This window comes from Chiloscyllium plagiosum, chromosome 33 (assembly GCF_004010195.1).
Source record: "Chiloscyllium plagiosum isolate BGI_BamShark_2017 chromosome 33, ASM401019v2, whole genome shotgun sequence".
Taxonomy (NCBI): Eukaryota; Metazoa; Chordata; class Chondrichthyes; order Orectolobiformes; family Hemiscylliidae; genus Chiloscyllium; species Chiloscyllium plagiosum.
The window spans coordinates 18,322,495-18,342,455 of NC_057742.1; the positions used below are offsets into that span (position 1 = coordinate 18,322,495).

At 41.8% G+C, this 19,961-nt stretch overlaps 1 protein-coding gene across 8 annotated transcripts in view; it reads right to left on the bottom strand.

Moving 5' to 3' along the window:
* The window catches only part of LOC122539903 (acyl-CoA-binding domain-containing protein 5-like), a 193,530-nt gene that overhangs the window by 171,285 nt on the left and 2,284 nt on the right, over positions 1 to 19,961 (bottom strand). For 7 of the 8 annotated variants that reach the window (XR_006309206.1, XR_006309204.1, XR_006309205.1 and 4 more), the window contains one exon: positions 10,574 to 10,711. Coding sequence is in view for 3 of the 8 variants with exons in the window: in XM_043675059.1 (XP_043530994.1) it covers positions 10,574 to 10,649 (76 nt within the window). In the remaining 5 variants the exon portion in view is untranslated. Of the gene's footprint in view, positions 1 to 10,573; positions 10,712 to 17,726; positions 17,821 to 19,961 lie in introns of those variants that run through there. The other variant, XM_043675060.1, reaches the window with a different exon arrangement.

The following is a 19,961-nucleotide window of genomic DNA, read 5'->3' on the forward strand; positions in this document are numbered from 1 at the left end:
CTCTATCTTCTACCTTTGAGCCAGTTCTGTATCCAAATGGCTAGTTCTCCCTGTATTCCATGAGATCTAACTTTGCTAATCAGTCTCCCATGGGGAACCTTGTCTAACGCCTTACTGAAGTCCATATAGATCGCATCTACTGCTCTGCCGTCATCAATCCTCTGTGTTACTTCTTCAAAAAGCTCATTCAAGTTTGAGAGACATGATTTCCCACGCACAAAGCCATGTTGACTATCCCTAATCGATCCTTGCCTTTCCAAATACATGTACATGCTGTCCCTCAGGATTCCCTCCAACAACTTGCCCACGCCCTAGGTCAGGCTCACTGGTGTATAGTTCCCTGGCTTGTCTTTACCGCCCTTCTTAAACAGTGGCACCACGTTTGCCAACGTCCAGTCTTCGGGCACCTCATCTGTGACTATTGTCAAACAGTTCCAAGTTACTGGCTGACTAGACCAGCAGGAAAGCCAAGAATGTAAAGGGGGAAGAGAAAGGAAAATGCTACAATGCAACAATTTTTTTTAAACTGATGAATGCTTGTGGTAGTTTGGCCTCTGAGCCACACAAATTTTCTCCCAGAAGAAACTCTAGCCCAGCCATTATTGTTATCATGTGGAGTTTTAGATGGTGTTGATGATGGGGTGAACAATTATGAGATACAGAGGCAGTTAACGTGTTGAGACTCTTTCAAACTAAGTATTTATTTTCACCATGCTAATTATATACATTCTGATTCAGCAAGAGGATTAAGCTGATGTTCCTTCCTCAGTTTTATCAAGATTGTGAAGCAATCATTGATGGAAGTGCTTATGTCTTACGCTGCCAGATACAATCTCAGATGTCTTGGGTAGATTTACTGCCTCAAAACCTTCTTAAATGATATTAGTCGAAGTTACTGATACCATGTGGAGACAATTACCTCTGCAAGATCTTAGCAGAAGGTAATCTTGGTCTTGTTGAGCAGTAAATAGGTTTATTACACATTAATAGCTGGTTAAATTATGTCAGAAATGTATGACCTATTTTGATATGAAGCCGAAGGAAAGGAAATAGTAGTGACTGCGTCTTTCATAAAACCATTGCGTAATTCTGCAATGCTCTGGAGAGTGGGCAGGCAGTTTCCATTTTAAACAGATAGGTAGACACCATCAGGCTTCACATAAGAGTAAGTAGACATTATTGCTTTAGTAACGTGCTGTTAACATGACAAATAACCACTGAACTTCTGCTGAACACACGGAGAACCAGTTATGTCCTACCAGGAGCTGTCCTTCATTTTCTGAGGGGGTGGAGCTTACTTTGTAATGCCAATCAACCCTTTCCAGTCCCTACTACTTTATTTAACAATGTACACACTCAGGTGTTAGGCCTTTGTTCTGTAGTCTAGCACGTGGGCGAAATTGAGGCAAATTGTCACTTTCAGTGCTCTCTGAGTGAACATTTTAAATTAACTTGATGTGGAACACTAAACACCAAGAGCTTGTGTGAAGAACCTGGACACCCACTCGGATCACATCGCTCAATGCTTTTTTTCATTTATAGCAATAACAGCTGGAGGTGCAGAACTCAACCTGGTGTTTCTACTCTAAATAAAACATAATCTGGTGACATCATGTGGTCAAACTCAGACTTGCAATCTCTCCATTTCCAGTTTTAGAATGATGAAAATGATAAGGCTCATAATGTGTGCGCACTGGGTGTAGACATAGTTATTTGGTGTCTATTTATCAGTTTAAAATGGAAAGCGCCTGCCCACTCTCCACAGCAGAGTTAAGGAATGGTTTATGAAAGATACAGTCACTGTTTTCTTCCTTTCTTTTGGCATTCATGTAAAGCTCCCCTGTGATGTTGACATTTACATTTGCTACTGTTAGGAATCAGATAATAGCTCCAACACAAGAAGCCATTCAGCTGGTTATATACACACTGGCCCTCTGCAAGTGTTAGTCAGAAAGTACACACAGTTACTGGATTAGTGGTGCTGGAAGAGCACAGCAGTTGAGGCAGCATCCAAGGAGCAGCGAAATCGACGTTTTGGGCAAAAGCACTTCATCAGGAATAAAGGCAGTGAGCCTGAAGCGTGGAGTGATAAGCTAGAGGAGGGTGGGGGTGGGGAGAAAGTAGCATAGAGTACAATGGGTGAGTGGGGGAGGGGATGAAAGGTGATAGGTCAGGGAGGAGAGGGTGGAGTGGATAGGTGGAAAAGGAGATAGGCAGGTAGCCTTTTCCTTACAGCTCTGCATTTTAAAAAAAAACTTCAACTAATCATCCCATTGTCATTTGAAAGCCAAGATCAAATTTGCCATCATCGTGCTCTGAGTCAAAAACAAACTGCAGATGCTGGAATCTAAAGTAGACAGTGAAGAAGGGCTTATGCCCGAAACGTCGATTCTCCTGTTCCTTGGATGCTGCCTGACCTGCTGCGCTTTTCCAGCAACACATTTTCAGCTGGAATCTAAAGTAGACAGGCAGGAGGCTGGGAGAACACACCAAGGCAGGCAGCATCAGGAGGGACAGGCAGGAGGCTGGGAGAACACACCAAGGCAGGCAGCATCAGGAGGGACAGGCAGGAGGCTGGGAGGGGAGCGAATGTTCAAAGTGGTGGATGGGGCGCCATTCAAGGTTCCATTTTAATGCTGAATATTTTGCAGGAGGCTGGGAGAACACACCAAGGCAGGCAGCATCAGGAGGGACAGGCAGGAGGCTGGGAGAACACACTAAGGCAGGCAGCATCAGGAGGGACAGGCAGGAGGCTGGGAGGGGAGCGAATGTTCAAAGAGGTGGATGGGGCGCCATTCAAGGTTCCATTTTAATGCTGAATATTTTCGTCAAACGTCCTCTCAGCCTTTCCATCTGGAAAGATATTAGCTGCAGCTCCTCTAACATATTCTCAAACTTTGAGGCAGCCACAGAATATTTTTTCGACACCTTCTCTAATGCCTTCCATTCAGCAGAAAACTGTGTAAATTCTCGTTGTTCCAATTTTCAAGCCTGACGGACTAGGAAGGTTTAAAGGAAAACAAACAAAAATGCTTGTGATTTTCCTCTGTCACATTCAACTTGACTGCTTCCATTTCATGATTGCTTTCATTCAGTTCTGAAAGAAGTTTCTGAAAGATGAATCTATCCTTTGTCTTTATAGAATGAACTTCTGTATTTTGTTTCACCTTCACTCTGGTAGGTGACTGGCCAAAGAAAAGAAACTCTAGCCTTTACTTTACACTTTTTAAAACTGCACAGTGTCTCCAAGTTTCAGAATTACTTTGCTGACTGTGAAGTGCAATTGTAAGATGCAAATATTGTCATGAAGGATATGCTGCAGCTAATGTGCACACAGCAAGCTCCCAAACACAAGGTGAGCATGATCAGATAACTGCTTTCTTGTCATTTTGATTAAGGAATAAATATTAACCAGAACTCTGGGGAGAACTCAAGCACCCTTCTTTGAAATCGTGACGAGAGAGGACAGATGTTAAATCTTGCTTTGTGATGCTCATTACGAAGCATGTCAGGACAATTTGTGATGTTAAAGATGCTGTATAAACATAAATCGTTGATGTTGTTTATCTCACAGAAGGGACAACACCTCCGCTTAGTGCAGTGTTCCTTTGCACTACACTGGAGGTGGCAGCTTTGACTTTTCTGGACAGGTCCTGAAGTGAGGCTTCAACCCCCAACATCAGAAACAGAGGAAGAACTGTCATCTGAATCAGGCACAGAGCTTTTAACAGGGGGGCAAAAGGCCCTTCAGCCGATCGTGTCTGTGCTGGTCATCAAGAATCCATCCAGTCTAATTCCATTGGCTCTTAGGCGTGCGTGCTATGGCGCTTAAAGTGTTCATTTAAATAAGTTTTAAATATTTTTATGGTTTCCACCGCTACCACCTGCTTAGGCAGTGAATTCCAGATACCCACCATCCTCTGGATGAAAAACACTTTCCCCTCAAAGCTTCCTGCTCCTTACCTTAAAACTGTGGCCCCGGATACTGTCTCTTCGATTAAGTAGAAAGGTGCTCCCTATCTTTACACTTGTCCACCTCAACCAGGTCTCCTCTCAGCCTTCTGTACTCTAAAGAAAACCAACTCCAGTGGGTTTCCGCCACTCACTATCAGCACTACTGCATACACTAACTGTCTCATTGACATAAAAAAAATGCAGTGGAAGACTGGAGACCTACTAGTGTACTAAAGTCATAGAGGTGTACAGCACAGAAACAGACCATTCAGTCCAACTCGTCCATGCCGACCAGATATCCCAACTCAATCTAGTCCCAACTTGCCAGCACCTGGCCCATATTCCTCCAAACCCTCCCTATTCATATACCCATCCAGATGTCTTTTAAATGTTGCAATTGTACCAGCCTCCACCACTTCCTCTGGCAGCTCATTCCATACACATACAACCCTCTGCGTGAAAAAGTTGCCCCTTCGGACTCTTTTATATCTTTCCCCTCTCACCCTAAACCGATGCCCTCTAGTTCTGGACTCCCCCACGCCAGGGGAAAAAAAAAACTTTGTCTATTTATCCTATCCATGCCCCTCATGATTTTATAAGCCTCTATAATGTCACCCCTCACCCTCCGACGCTCCAAGGAAAACAGCCCCAGCCTGTCCAGCCTCTCCCTATAGCTCAAATCCTCCACCCCGGCAACATCCTTGTAAATCTTTTCTGAACCCTTTCAAGTTTCACAACATCTTTCTGATAGGAAGGAGAGCAGAATTGCATGCAATATTCCAACAGTGGCCTAACCAATGTCCTGATGAGCCGCAACGTGACCTCCCAACTCCTGTACTCAAATACTCTGACCACTAAAGGAAAGCATACCAAATGCCTTCTTCACTATCCTATTTACCTGTGACTACACTTTCAAGAAGCTACGAACCTGCACTAGGGAACCATAAAATAAAAGCTGTGAATTCTCTTCAACACCACCAGCTAACAGTCTCTCACAATCAAATACAGACCATCTCTTACTCAGCTGTGGGATATAGACATTGATGGCTGGGCCAGCATTTACAGAGAAACCTCGATTATCCAAAGGACACGGGTGGGGAATATTCCATTCGGTTAATCAAATTCCGGATAAGGAAATGACGGATAACAGTTTAACCAAGCATAGGGACCCTGCGATCTTGCCGGATAATCCGATATTCGGATAATCGAATGCTGGATAACAGAGGTTCCTCTGCATTGCCAATCCCTAGTTGCCCTTGAGAAGGTGGTGGTGACCTGCTTTCTTGAAACAGTGTTGACCCAAAATGCCCTTCAGGTGAGAAATTCAGAACCTGAACAGCACAGATGGAATCAGGAAAATACACCAATAATTTACTCAAAAAATTGTGCAAGTTGGGTTGCAGTTCAAGATTCAAATAGAAATAATTTGGCCAATTACGAAGATAAAATTAATCAAGCAAATCATGCTACAATTATTTATTTTTAAAAATTTGATCTATTTTAGAGCAGTAACCTGGGCAATTGACCCAGTTACAACTTTCATTAGCGTACACTTAACAGTTTCTTAATAAATAACGTAAGTTGGGATTGTAAGAAAGCTTTGAAACTGACTCTCTCCGTGTGTGTGTGTGAGAGAGAAAGAAAGAGAGAGAGTGTGAATGAATTTGAAAAGCCTTCATGTTATCCAGGAGTGCGGCAGGTCCAGATTTGTATATGAAAATTGACCTAGTAAACTGAGTAGGTTTGGGTTCAAACCCCAGCTGCTCCAGAGGGGTGTCTAAGCATCCCTGAACAGGCTGATTAACAATATCTAAAAGATGGTGTAAAACACGTGCATTGATTTTGAGTGTAACTCATTTTGTTTAAAAGTCAATCTTTTCCATTAGTTCATCTGATGTTGCCCAGGTATTGATCTTTTTTGATGAGAGTGAGTGGAAATGCCAGGTTTAAGCATACTTGCACCTGAAGCCCAGAGGTGGCACCAAAGAGCAATTTTTCAAAAGGGCATCGAGAGAGGAAAGAGGCAGCCAAGAGCAAACAAAAACATTCAACACACCATTGGCGACTAGCAAGGAAGGAAGAATTAACTTTTTAAACATAGTCCTGGCTGCCCTCCCACATATAACCCTCCATATACTAAAAATCCTCGAAACTTCTGCCTCCCGTGTTGCTCACTCACCATCACGGTGCTCACTGACCTAGGCTGGTTCCCAGGTGACTGTGAATTTAAAATTTACATCATTGTTTTTAAACTGCTCTATGGCATGACCCTTCAAATCTTCTCCAGCTTCCCAGGCCTTTAAAATGGCTGCGCCTTTCCAATTTCACTCTCGTGTATCTCTGATTTTAATCACTGCACAATTGGTGGACATCATGTCAGCTGCTTAGATAGAAAACTCTTGAATTCATCCCTGACATTTTTCTAACTCACTCTCCACCTTTAAGACGCTCCACAAAATGTTTTTGACCTAGCTTTAGATCATTTTCCCAATTGTCTCACATGGCGCAGTGTCATACTTAATTGTAAAAAGGTCTCGGTTTTATCTTGGGGCATTTTATTAAACTTAAAAAGTTACTAAATAAAGATAGGGGTCATATAAGCTGTGCACACAGAGAGCAGGAAATGGTAAAAGTGAGCTTTTCTTTCAATTGACAATGAAGCCAATTATAACCGAAGAGAGAGCTATAACACTCATTACCAATGCCAGTGAAAATAACCATTTCTCCCCCATTTCTAATAGCACAAGAAAATTACTGATTGACAGTTTGTTTCGTAGACCAAAAAGGACCATCATTGATGTCTAAATTTCTCACGTAGAGAAATCTTAGCCAAATCGCCAGAGGGATACAACGGATAAAACCTAATGTTTTCAGACATGAAAGGTTGAGGAGACAATGTTATAGTGGTTACACTACTGGACAGTAATCCAGAGGTCTACGTTAATGCTTAAGGGGCACGAGTTCAAATCACTCCTTGTTAAAATCCAAATGCAATCAAGAAACATGGAATATAAAGCTAGTTTCTTAATGGTGATTATGCCAACCATGATTAATTATTGTAAAAACCAACTTGACTTTCTGGCAAAGTCTGCTGTCTTGACCTGGTCTATGAGAGTGCAGACACAGAGTAACATGGTTGACTCTTAATTTCTGGATGTAGATTTACTTGCTGAGCTGGAAGGTTCGTTTTCAGACGTTTCATCACCATACTAAGTAACATCATCAGTGGGCTTCTGGATGAAGTGTGTGTGTGTGTGTGTTTAGGTTTCCTTGGGTTGGTGATGTCATTTCTTGTTCTTTTTCTTGGGGATGTAAATGGGATCCAAGTTAACATGTTTGTTGATTGGTATTCCAACTGGAATGCCATGTTTCTAGGAATTCTCGCGTGTGTCTCTGTTTGGCTTGTCCTAGGATGGATGAGTTGTCCCAGTCGAAGTGGTGTCCTTCTTCATCTGTACGTAAGGATACTAGTGAGAGTGTGTCATATCCTTTTGTGGCTAATTGATGTTCATTGTATCCTGGTGGCTAGTTTTCTGCCTGTTTGTCCAATGTAGTATTTGTTACAGTTCTTGCAAGGTATTTTGTAAATGGCATTAGTTTTGCTTGTTGTTTGTATGGGTCTTTCAAGTTCATTAGCTGCTGTTTTAGTGTGTTAGTTGGTTTGTGGGCTACCATGACGCCAAGAGGTCTGAGTAGTCTGGCTGTCATTTCTGAGATGTCTTTGATATAGGGGAGAGTGGCTAAAGTTTCTGAACTTGTTTTGTCTGCTTGTTGGGGTTTGTTGCTGAGAAATTGGCAGACTGTGTTCATTGGGTACCCATTGTTTGAATACACTGTATAGGTGATTTTCCTCTGCTCTGCAGAGTTCCTCTGTGCCGCAGTGTGTGGTAGTTCATTGAAATAATGTTCTAATGCAGCTTCGTTTGTGGGGTGTTGGGATGATTGCTTCTGTAGTTCAATATTTAGACAATGCTGGTTTGAAGTTCCCCATTGGTTGTTTGCTTTCCTGTGACATCTAGGAATGGCAGTTTGTTGTTTTCATCCTCTTTTATTGATGGTCACGAAGGTTTCCTCTAAATGTTCCGTTCAGTGATGACAAATGTGTCAATGTAGCGGACCCAAAGTTTGGGTTGAATGATTGGCAGAGCTGCTTGTTCAAGTCTCTGCATTACTGTCTCTGCTAAGAACCCTGATATCAGAGATCCCATGGGTGTTCCATTGGTTTGTCTATAAGTTTTGTTGTTGAACATGAAGTGAGTCGTAAAGTATAGGTCCACAAGCTTGATGGTACTGTCCTTGCTGATGAAGTTGGTGGTGTTTGATGTATGTGTCTTTGGTTCTTCTAATAGTGCAGTCAGTGTTTCCTTGGCCAGGTTGGTGTTGATGGATGTAACAGTGTTGTTACATCAAAGGAGACCATTATTTCATCCTCTTCTATCTTGGTGTCTTTGATGGTCTTCAGGAATTCTTCTGTGGAGTGGATGGAGTGGCGCAAGTCTTCCAAGTGTTTTAGTCTTTGGTGTAGCTCCCTGGCCAATCTGTAAGTAGGTGTTCCAGGTAGCAAAACTATGGGTCCTGGTTTGTGAATTTGGGGTAATCTGTAGAAGTGTGGGGTGTTGGATCTATCTGGTTTCATTTTTTGGAAGTGGGTCTTATTTATTTCTCTAGATTTCTGAAGTTTCTGGAGTAGGGCTGTAATTTGGTTCTCTAGTTGTGGGGTCGGGCCTATTGCCACTTGTTGGTATCTGCAAGTAGTGCGTTCGCTTTCTCAATGTAGTCTCTTTGATTTAAAATGACTGTCAAGTGTCCTTTGTCTGCAGGTAGGATAACAATGTTTTTATCTTTGTTTAGTCTTTCTAGCACTTTCCTTTCTTGTGTATGGAGTGTTTCCTTTCTTTTTCCTGCTTAATGCTGGTGCAACTGCCTGTCTGATGGTTTGCTGAGTTTCCTCCGAGTTGGTTGTTTTCCAGTGTTGTTTCTAATGCTGTGAAATCTTTCTTGTTCGCATCCTGAAAGCTGTAATTTCATTCTCTTACTTAAGATGGCTTTTTCAGTGTCTGTTAAGGGTTGGTCAGATAAGTTTTTTTAATTCATGCTTCTGTGTTGTTATTTTGTCTAAAGTCTGTCTAGTTTTTTTTTCCCTGCAGGTCTCACTGATGTTACTTTGTATGGTGATGAAACGTCTGAAAACGAACCTTCCAGCTAAGCGAGCAAACCTACGTCCAGATCCTCAACCTGAGCTACAAATCTTCTCAAAACTCACTAACTCTTAACTAGCGGTAACCTAGCAGACCACTCAGTTCAAGGGAAATTATAGAATCATGGAATCCCTACAGTGTGGAAACAGGTCATTTGGTAATTCTAACACCTGGCCTGGTTCGTTACCCAGAACCAAATCCAGTATGGCCTCACCTCTTGTTGGCCTGTCTACAAATTATAGAATCATGGAATCCCTACAGTGTGGAAACAGGTCATTTGGCCCAACAAGTCCATAGCGAGCCTCTGAAGAGGAAGCCACCCAGACCCATTACTTACTCTATTACTGTACATTTACCCTGACCAAAACACCGAACCGACACATCCCTGAACACTATGGGCAATTTAGCATGGCCAGTTCACCTAACCTACACACCTTTGGATTGTGGAAGAAACCAGAGTACATAGAGGAAATCCACACAGACATGAGGAGAATGTGCAAACTCCACACAGACAGTTGCCCAATTAAGGATGCATCTTGCTAGTAATACCCACATTTGATGAAAGAACAAAAGGAAAAACTTGTGATTCATCCCTGAGTCTCTCACATATGACTGCCATAATGTGCCCAAAACAGGACAGGGATAGGATCATTCTATAGAAGACTGTGCAAAACAGCTTTGATAATCCTGTGAGGTCCCTGCAGCCTTAGAGTTCAATAATTTTGGGGCTTGACCACCTTCATCCATGTCCAGCCCCAACACATCAGGCCTTGTCAGCACATGGACTACTACTGCAACCATCCCATTGTAAGCTACTAATGTTCCCCATTGTCAGCTACTCATTCTCCCAGGCTGACCTTCACTCATTTCTTTATCTGTCTAACTGCTGTTTTCTCTCTCTCTCCCTCTCTCTGGGCTCCATCTCCACCAATCATTTACTCTTCCTCCATCACTCCCCACCTTCAGCACATAAATCAACCTGTTCCTAGCTACAATCAGTCCTGAAGAAGGGTCACTGAACCTAAAATATTAACTATCCTTTCTCTCCATAGCTGCTGTCAGACCTGCTGAGTTTCTCCAGCAATTTCTGTTTTTATTCCAGCTTCGATTATGTTAGAATATGCTCATAAGGATGCCACTTTTAAAAACATGGCAAGTGATCAACAGATGGTTGTCCAATCCTCATTCTTCAAAAATGAAATGAGTAGCTGCCCCCTGAAAATAGATGTAGAACTAGTGTATTCAGCCCTAGCAGAGACTGGAGAGTAGATAGCCTGGTAGACCTCTCAGAGGAAGAATGGCTTCAGAGGCAAAGTAGGGAAGTAGAAAATAAATGAGAGAGAAAAAAATTGTGATACGGCTTTCATCTTACACCGTTTCTATAACAGCACTAAGGTCGGGAAAAAACAAAAGACACTTACCATTTTTTGGCAAGGCCTGGATGACTGAGACAGCTGCCTGAAACTGTCTCTGGCAATCAGAATGAACCTCTGCCATGCTGTATTTGCAGGTGTCAGTGGAAACTTAATTGAGCAATCCAGTTTTGGAGCCTTACGAAGCTGTTGGTACAAACACAATAGACAGTGAATGACTAATGTAACTCACATAGCTTTGGTGATATCAAAGAATGATTGTGTGGCACCTCACAAATATCATCTATAGTCATGTTCACAATTGGTGGATAGTGTTGACTAATTGCAGAGGGGTACTGATGCCAAATATTTAATTTGCAATCAACAGAAATAGTACTGAAGACTTGTGCTCCAGAACTAGCCGTGCCCACAACCTGTGAACAAATAAATTATCTCAATTTTAAAAATATATTCTTTGGGATGTGGATGATACTGCAAAAACCAACCTTTGCTGCTCCTCCCTATTTGTCCCTGAACTGCATGGCACATCAGGCCATTTCAATGGGCAATTACAAGTCCACGGCATTGCTGTGTGTCTGGATTGCCACATCTTGGTTAGACCAGCTAAGGATGGCAGATTTCCTTCCTTAAAGGACATTAAATGAACCAGAAGGGGCTTTACAACAATTGATGGTCACCATTCCTGAAACTCTCTTTATAATTCCGACCTAATTGCAGTTAAATTCTGCCAGCTGTCATTGAAACAAATTAAAAAAAAACACAAACTGGCCAGTTATCTCCGCCATGGGATCCAAATGTCATTGGCAAAAAAGCCATATATGTTCCTGTCTAATTACCCCTGTTGGCGAGCTGTATTCTTGATGTTATGCAATAAGTATATTTCTGGTTAGAGTGCCTTTAGGGAGTCCGACTCAGCGGAAGTGAAGGAAAGATGTTGTAATTCTAGGCTAGGCAGGGATGGGACTTGAAGGGGAACTTGCAGGGTGGTGGCGTTCCTATCCATATCCTGACCTTGTCATTTTAGGTGCTGGAGGTCACAAGTTTGGAAATGCTGTTGAAGGAGGCTTGATGACTGCGATGTAAGTTGTGCCAACCTGCTTTGTGCCGATCGTGTCAACTTTTGAGTGTTGTTGGAGATGCACCCATTCAGAAAATGGAGAACATTCCATCGTACTCTGGATTTGTGCCTTGTAGATGGTAGGCAGGTCTTGGGGAGTCAGGAGGGGAGTCTCTGAGCACACAATTCCCAACATTTGACTTGTTCAGAGGGAACTTCAAAGCTGAAATTTGGAGATAATTCTCGCTAATACAGACAGTTATATTGAACATAAAACTAGTCCGGATTCTGATCATTAAAATAGTTTCACAATACCACAACTTCCTTCAAAACTATACCTATTACTCTGATGGTAAATTGCAGATACCACACTCTGCACAGCCCCCATACATTCAGCTCATAAAAAAACTGATGTGAACGTCTGCGGTTTGCCAGTAGAATAGATCTGGGTAATCAGGGTAAAAGCTGCAAACGTCCCTGCAATTATGAAAGTGAGAATTTTAAAAACAGCTATTGTTCATTTCCTGTTCTTCCACTTTATGTCCTCCCCACATTATTCTCTCTCTGTCTCTCCTGCTGCTGCTTGTATCAGGTATACACCAGGATCCAAATAAATAGGAACTGAGCCAATAAGCAGATGAGCATCAAAAGGTCATCTTTGAAAAAAAATCTAATGATATGGAAATGGAGAATTATTGAAAAATTGACAAGTCTGACAACAAAACAAACAAACAGTCAGCAAGATATACAGCCACATACTTCTGAAGCAACAAGCTTTGTTATCACTTTGATCTAATTTCATAATCATATCAGTTACAACAGTCTACAGCACAGAGTGATAATGCAACTGATTTTTTTGGCAATGCTTTTGGACGAGCCAAAATAAAAGTAAGAAAAGGAGATAGATCATTTATTTTGTGATATAATGCTAACTCAGGAAGCTAAGGCAAAACAGTCGTCAAGTTATAAGATCATCAAGTACTGTGAAGAGTTGTTGGATATCCCTGGATTATATCATTCAGAGCTATTTTACATATGGCTCTTCTACAGTACCGCAGACTGATGCGTTTTGAGCCAAGGAGAGCATGGTCGCATGTCTTTTGATGCTTTCTCCTTCAGACAAAAGATCCAGGTTGCTAATAACAAGGATCTTTCAACAGTGTCACATACTAATAGTCCGAACAATGAAAAGTCATAGCTACTATCACAACACTGCACCGATCAGAGATGGGTTGCAGCATGACGTGCAAGATTTCCAACACAATAAGTTCCCTATTTCGATTGTGGGGAGTTACCAAGACTAGGAAGTCACCATCAAGAGACAGCCAAAACTATGAAAGCAGAATATTTAAAGAATAGTGCTCTTTTAACAGGACCCTTTCACTGACTGGATGAGAGGGGAGACAACCCCTCTTCCGAATAGAACTCTTGAGGCTTTTCCATTTTTTTTTAAAGAAAATGAAAAGAAGAGCCTGTATCTAATAGGATCACCGAGGAAAGTTAGTATTGCGAGTGAGAAACCAAGAACATGAATGAAGCTGAGATACGCAGGAAATGAATGAGTTTGGCCTTGGGTTGGTGAGCCACTGCAGAAGTGATTTTACAGATTACATAAACCTTACCTCACCTTTCACCCAAAAACTCAGCAGCAGGCCAAGGCAATGTGCACCTTTGTGCTAAACTGGTAAAAGAACGACAATTTCAAATGACATTTGGGAGTGAAGGCAGGATGGGGGAAGAGGAAGTTTTTAAAACAGGGCCAGGTGTTACAGGCAGCATAACAGCAATCAATCAAGTGTACCCAATTGAGATGGCAAGGCTTGGAGCTGCAGCCACTGTGTTTACACAAATCTGTTTATTGCCCAATTACATTTTGCAAGCAGAAGGCTTGGAATTAGTGTATATTGTCCTCGATCCTGAACAGACATTTTAGAATCTTTACCAAACTTTTGACCACACAGCTTAGTACACTGCATCACTAAATCACTGGTTTAGTTTTCTGGATGAATAGCCCTGTATTGCAGTTTCAATGTCTCTTAAGGAATTCAGATTTTTTTCCATTCACAAATGCCTAATTGAGAATAATGTATAATGTTCAAACTTCCTGTTGGTGATACAACAAATGAATGGTACAAGTTCTTTAATGCAGGTTTTAACACCTTTTTTGAAACAGGTTAACACCTCCACATTAGTAGCAGAATGCCAAGTGAAGCATTCATTGCTGACAACTCCCACTGCTTATACCAAGTGTGCTTGTGCAAACACAATCTGTCTTTTATAGACAGTGATCTGAAGTTCATTACTATTTTCCCATGTCCCTTTCAGTCTCATCTCCCCTGCTCAGACCCCTCAGCCCTGCTATCAGCTCCCTGACCTTGCAGTCTCTTCAAAGAAACTGCAAAAGATTTCACTGATTGTGATAGTGACAGTGACTGGTTATGCCAATATTAAAAACTGTGGAAATGCCAACAGTTCAAGAACAACAAATGGTAACAGATGTGAGCCTCACTTCAGTTGATCTTTCTCCATCTGTAACGGTTGACATTTCCACTTTTTTTAAAATCTGGAGGTAGTCAACGAAGGCTGTTAAAACAGAAATTGGAAAGAACCAACTGAGAAAGACCCTGTTCTGTGCGAACTTCTAGTCTAAAACTACGAGGAATGTGATGAGAGCTACAGGGACAGAGTGCAAATACAGCAAAGTAGGTCAGACTAAAATTAACAATTCGATCTAAAGGTTGACTGCATAATGGCACGGTGGCTCAGTAGTTAGCACTGCAGCTCACAGTGCCAGGGACCCAGGTTCAATTCCAGCCTTAGGCAACTGTCTGTGTGGAATTTGCACATTCTCCTTGTGTCTGTGGGTTTCCTCCGGGTGCTCCGGTTTCCTCCCACAATGCAAAGATGTGCAGGTTAGGTAAATTGGCCATGCTAAATTGTCCAAAGTGTTCAGGGATGTGTAGGTTAGGGGTTAATGTGGAACGGGTTTGGGTGAAACACTCTTTGTAGGGTTGGTGAGGACTTGTCAGACCGAAGGATCTGTTTTCACGTTGTAGGGATTCTATGAAAAATAAACTTTAATATAGGTATTTCTGCCCAAAATAAATGGAGCTTAAGGTGTTATAACTGACAACTCCGAACTTCACATTAATGCAAGTGTATAAGGAGCAGGAGTAGGTCATCTGGCGCATTGAGCCTGCTCTGCCATTCAATAAGATCATGGCTGATCCTTTCATGATGTGGAGGTGCCGGGGTGGACAAGGTCAGAAGTTACATGACACCAGGTTATAGTCCAACAGATTTTTTTTTGGAAATCACAAGCTTTCAGAGTGCTGCCCCTTCATCAGGTGAAGTAAAGAGAAGCACACAGGCACAGAACTTATGGGCAGTGAGATCAAAAGATCACACAAATGGTGTGAGTGGAGTGTCGAATAAGTCTCTGGAGGTGATCAAAAGTGTCTGACACTTGAGATTTCAAATAAACCCGTTGGACTATAACCAGGTGTCATTTGAATTCTGACCTGAATTCTTTCATGAACTCAGCTCCACATACCTGTCAGCTCATCGTAACCCTTAATTTCTTTACTGTTCAAAAATCTCTCTCTTTGCCTTAAAAACATTCAATGAGATAACCTCAACTGCTTCACTGGGCAGGAAATTCCCATAGATTCACAACCCTTTGGGTGAAGAAGTTCAACCTCAACTCAGGCCTAAAGCTGCTCCCCATTTTGAGGCTATATCCCTTAGTTCTAGTTTCACCTGCCAGCGGAAACAAACTTCCTGATTCTATCTTGTCTATTCCCTTCATAGTTTTATATGTTTCTAAAACATCCCCCTCATTCTTCTAAATTCCAATGAGCCTAGGCCCAGTCTACTCTATCACTCCTCATAAACCAACCCTCTAATCTCTGGAATTATCGTAGAGAACCTCCTCTGCCCCTCCTACAGTATCAGTACATCCCTACTCAAGTAAGGTGACCAAAACTCTACACAGAACTCCAGATGTGGCCTCACCAGCACCCCATACAGCTGCAACATAACCTCACTATTTTTAAACTCCTAGCAATGAAGGACAATATTCCATTGGACTTCTTCATTACCTGCTGCACCTGCAAACCAAATTTTTGTTAATCATGTGCAAGAACATTCAGGTCCCTCTGCATAGCAACATACTGCAGTTTCTCACCACTTAAATAACAGTCCATTTTGTTGTTATTCCTACCAAAATGAATGACTTCACATTTACCAACAGTGTACTATCTGCCAGACCCTGTGAAGGCGAACACAAAATACCTGTTCAACACTTTAGTCGATATAAGTGACTGTCATTATACAGGAGAGTTTAGGTGGTGGGTTTCTATTCCCAAGAATACATCCCAGGGCACAATATATTAAACCATGATAAAGTATTCCTGGGAGTAACCAGTGACACGGAATTTCCTAGGTGATGATTCGTGCAAAGATCTGGGTGGTTTAGTGAGCTAGCAAATTGCCTGCTAAACTCAGGATGAGGATCCAAATCCATCTGGGAATCATATGACAAAAGCATAGACGACTATTCCGTTTTACAAGATCACAAGATACTTTTTAAATGGTAAATGCCAAACAATTCATCACAACTCTTCCATCCATAAATCTCTCCCTTTGCTATCTTTAACTGATTCACAATTAATTTTAGCTTTTCACATCTCCAAGATTTTACCCGGAAATCCACCAATACATTATGTGAAGAATTTGTTCATAACAGTTTTAGGTTCATCCTTTGTTTGGTTGAAATCCTCAATATTCAAAACGTACCTGGATATTCACCCAAAGTTCATACAAGGTGAAGGACTAACAGCTGGACCATGGGATTACTTTCTACAATTCCATAACTTTCCACCAAGTTTCAAGGCCCCAGTTTTAAATGAGTTCGGACAATCTCAGTCAGTTCTCAACAGACAAGTCCACAACGGTCAGTCACCAACACATTCAGATCTATCAGTTGTGACAAATCATAAATAACTTTAAACAATAAAGTAGAGAATACAAGACTTGCTGAGGTTAACATTAAAGGCAAATCTCTATTTCATACGGTGACAGTGGTTCAGATCGGGTCAATGTTGCAGAATGCATCAGGCTTCACCCAATCCAATGATGGAATAGAATTAGAAAAAGGCAGAACATCTTCAAATTTTGTTGGGGGCAAGACGGGACTCCCAATAGTCTTAATAACAAATGTCTAACCTACCCACATAATTTGTACTCAACTGCTGTCATGCAAAAAACATGTTGTTTGGGAGCTCTTGAAAGCAGAGATTGTGTCCTAACCTCGGGGCCAGGAGACCCAAGTTCAAGTCCACCTGTGCCAGAGGCACATAATAACATAACTGATCAGGTTGCTTTGAAAACCTCAATCTTGTTTTGCACAAGAACATCATCCTGTCAAGCCTCAGTATCGGTCTTCCCTTTCCACTGTAAGCCAAGCCGGCACTTAGACCCAGATAAGAAAAGGTTGGTGACAGCAAACAACCCCAACAACAAGCTGGTAATGTCAGCCATGCAACACATATAACAATTTACTGTGATTTACAGCGTGTGGTTAGATTCCAGAACTTAAACATATTTCATCCATACCCCAGTACTGCCTGGCCTAATGAGTACACAGTGGGTGGCACGGTGGTTAGCACTGCTGCCTCACAGCGCCAGAGACCTGTGTTCAATTCCCGCTCAGGCAACTGTCTGTGTGGAGTTTGTACATTCTCCTCGTGTTTGTGCAGGTTTCCTCCGGGTGGTCCGGTTTCCTCTCACACGCCAATAATGTGCAGGTTAGGTGAATTGACCATGCTAAATTGCCCATTGTGTTAGGTAAAGGGGTAAATGTAGGGGAATAGGTCTGGGTGGGTTGCTCTTCGGAGGGTCGGTGTGGACTTGTTGGGCTGAAGGGCCTGTTTCCACACTAAGTAATCTAAAAATAAAAGAACAGAATGGAAACTGGTGCCATGTATCTCTCACCCTTCACTATCACTAACAATCTCTACAAATATTGACCAATATTGGAGGCTGTGCCAGCAGTCCCTTGAGTTGCACAACAAATTACATCAGCAGCATAATGTCAATCAAGGCACTCAGTGCAGCAAACAATTCCTAAAGATTTAAACTAACCTGGTCCTGATTAGTGTCAAAGACCCAGAGGACTATTTGCACCAAACTTAGAGGTGCATTTTGCACACTGACATTTGCTTGATCAGTGCTGGAATTGCTCATAGGTTGAGTTCGAGGCCCTCAAGTTCCCTGCTGGGAGATGCCTAAAATGGGAATGAGAAAAATAAATCATACTGCAATAATCTGCAATCCCACTCTCCTACCCCACGTAGATGTAAAAGGGTGAAATGTAAGAAATAAGAGCAGAAATAGATCATTGTGGCCTTGGAGCCTGTTCCACCAAATAATTAGATTACATTACAGTGTGGAAACAGGCCCTTCGGCTCAACAAGTCCACACCGACCCTCCGAAGCACAACCCACCCATACCCCTACATTTACCCCTTACCTAACACTACGGGCAATTTAGCATGGCCAATTCACCTGACCTGCACATTTTTGGACTGTGGGAGGAAACCTGAGCACCCAGAGGAAACCCACGCAGACACGGGGAGAACATGCAAAGTGGGAAAGGTACTTTCCCACTTGCTCCCACCTCCAACTACCCCCCCCACCCACTTCATCACTTGATTTCCTGAGGCACCAAAAACCTGGCCAACCCAGCTTTAAATATCTCAACAATGGAGCATCAATAAATCTGGAATTCTAAAGATTTACAACTGGTTAAGCAAAGAAAGTTCTCTTTATCTCTTAGTCCAAAAAGGTAAGCCTATTAACCTGTGATCGGTGCCTCTATGTTTCAATATTGTAATGGACCAAAACAAAACACCCTTAAAACATATCAAGGAGATCGAGACTCTAAATTTTATCTTATTTAAATGCAAGTATAAGGTGTTGCATTCCAGCTACAAGTTGATTGGTCAAACTACTAGGTTTTAAGCAAAACACTTTATTCTTACACCACAGTTAAATTATAAACCAAAAAAAATTGTCATAACTTTAACCGAACAAAATACTTAAATTAATATATATTTTAACTACTACTCATCAACTGTTCCAATATAGCAGCATTCTACAAACACATTGCTAGCAAAGGCAAATTGAGCAAAACAGATCGTCCTCACTTGTGATCCTCTCTCAGCCAGGACAAGCAAAAACCGAGAGCGAGGGCTTTTGCAACATCAGCAGAGAGAGCGTTGTATCTAACAGCTTCAACTCCAAAATCCTAACTTCAACAGTTGAGTGGTAACTTTTTCACAGAGAAGGTGGTGCACCTAAGGAGGAGTGGCCAGATAAAGTGGTGAAGGCAAGTACAATTACAACATTTAAAAGGCATTTGGATGGGTATATGAATAGGATTGGTTTAGAGGGATATCAGCCAAATGCTGGCTAATGTGACTAGGTCAGATTGGGATTTCTGGTTGGGGAGGACACATTGAACTGAAAGATCTGCTTCTGTGTTGTATGACTCTATGATTCTATAACTGAAAACAAAATGAAAACCCTAGCTCTGTGAGCTTAATTCCATCCATTCATGCTTCTTTTGCCTAAAGTTAAAAAAATCTAAAGCTATTTACTCTGCTTTCCATAGTGCAAGCACCTTGGTACCAGATTTACAACATACTTCAAGAGAAACAGGAGAGATCAATTCCCTCTTAAAAGGCACATCTCCTCACAATACCCCAGCCATAACAAATATCTTCTCAATATCTGCCCTGTGAAGCCCATTCAGAACCTTTACCATTACCACCTTCATTCATCTAAACTCCAGACTGAAAGGTTAGGGCCTACTTACTCAGCCTCTCACAACAGAATTGTCTTTTTCCAGGAACCAAACTTGTAAAAGTTTAATGCTTTGCCTCGAAGGCAAATACATCTTTGCTCAATGCTCAGAATAATCTAGGTGTGCTCTCACCAAAACTTGAAGCAACTCACTTGTACTTCAATTACCTTTCAATAAAGGCCAACACACCACTTAATGTCTGAATTCCTTGCTGTACATGAATGCTCACTTTAGTTCCTTATAAGAGTATACCCACATTTCTCTTAAATTTTATTTTTAAATTTCAGATCTTTGAAAATAAAGTTATTTTTAAGCCAAAAAGAATAACCTCAAACATCCCTTGATACCCAGTACCCATCACCTTATTGCCGACTCACTTTACAACTCCACAGGTGAAGTTTTTTTAAACAAAATTACTAATCAACCATCTGACATGTTATTATACACCTCTGGTGGGACTTGAGCCCACTCCCCTTGTCTCAGGAAGGAGAGACACTATCACTGCAGCAAAAA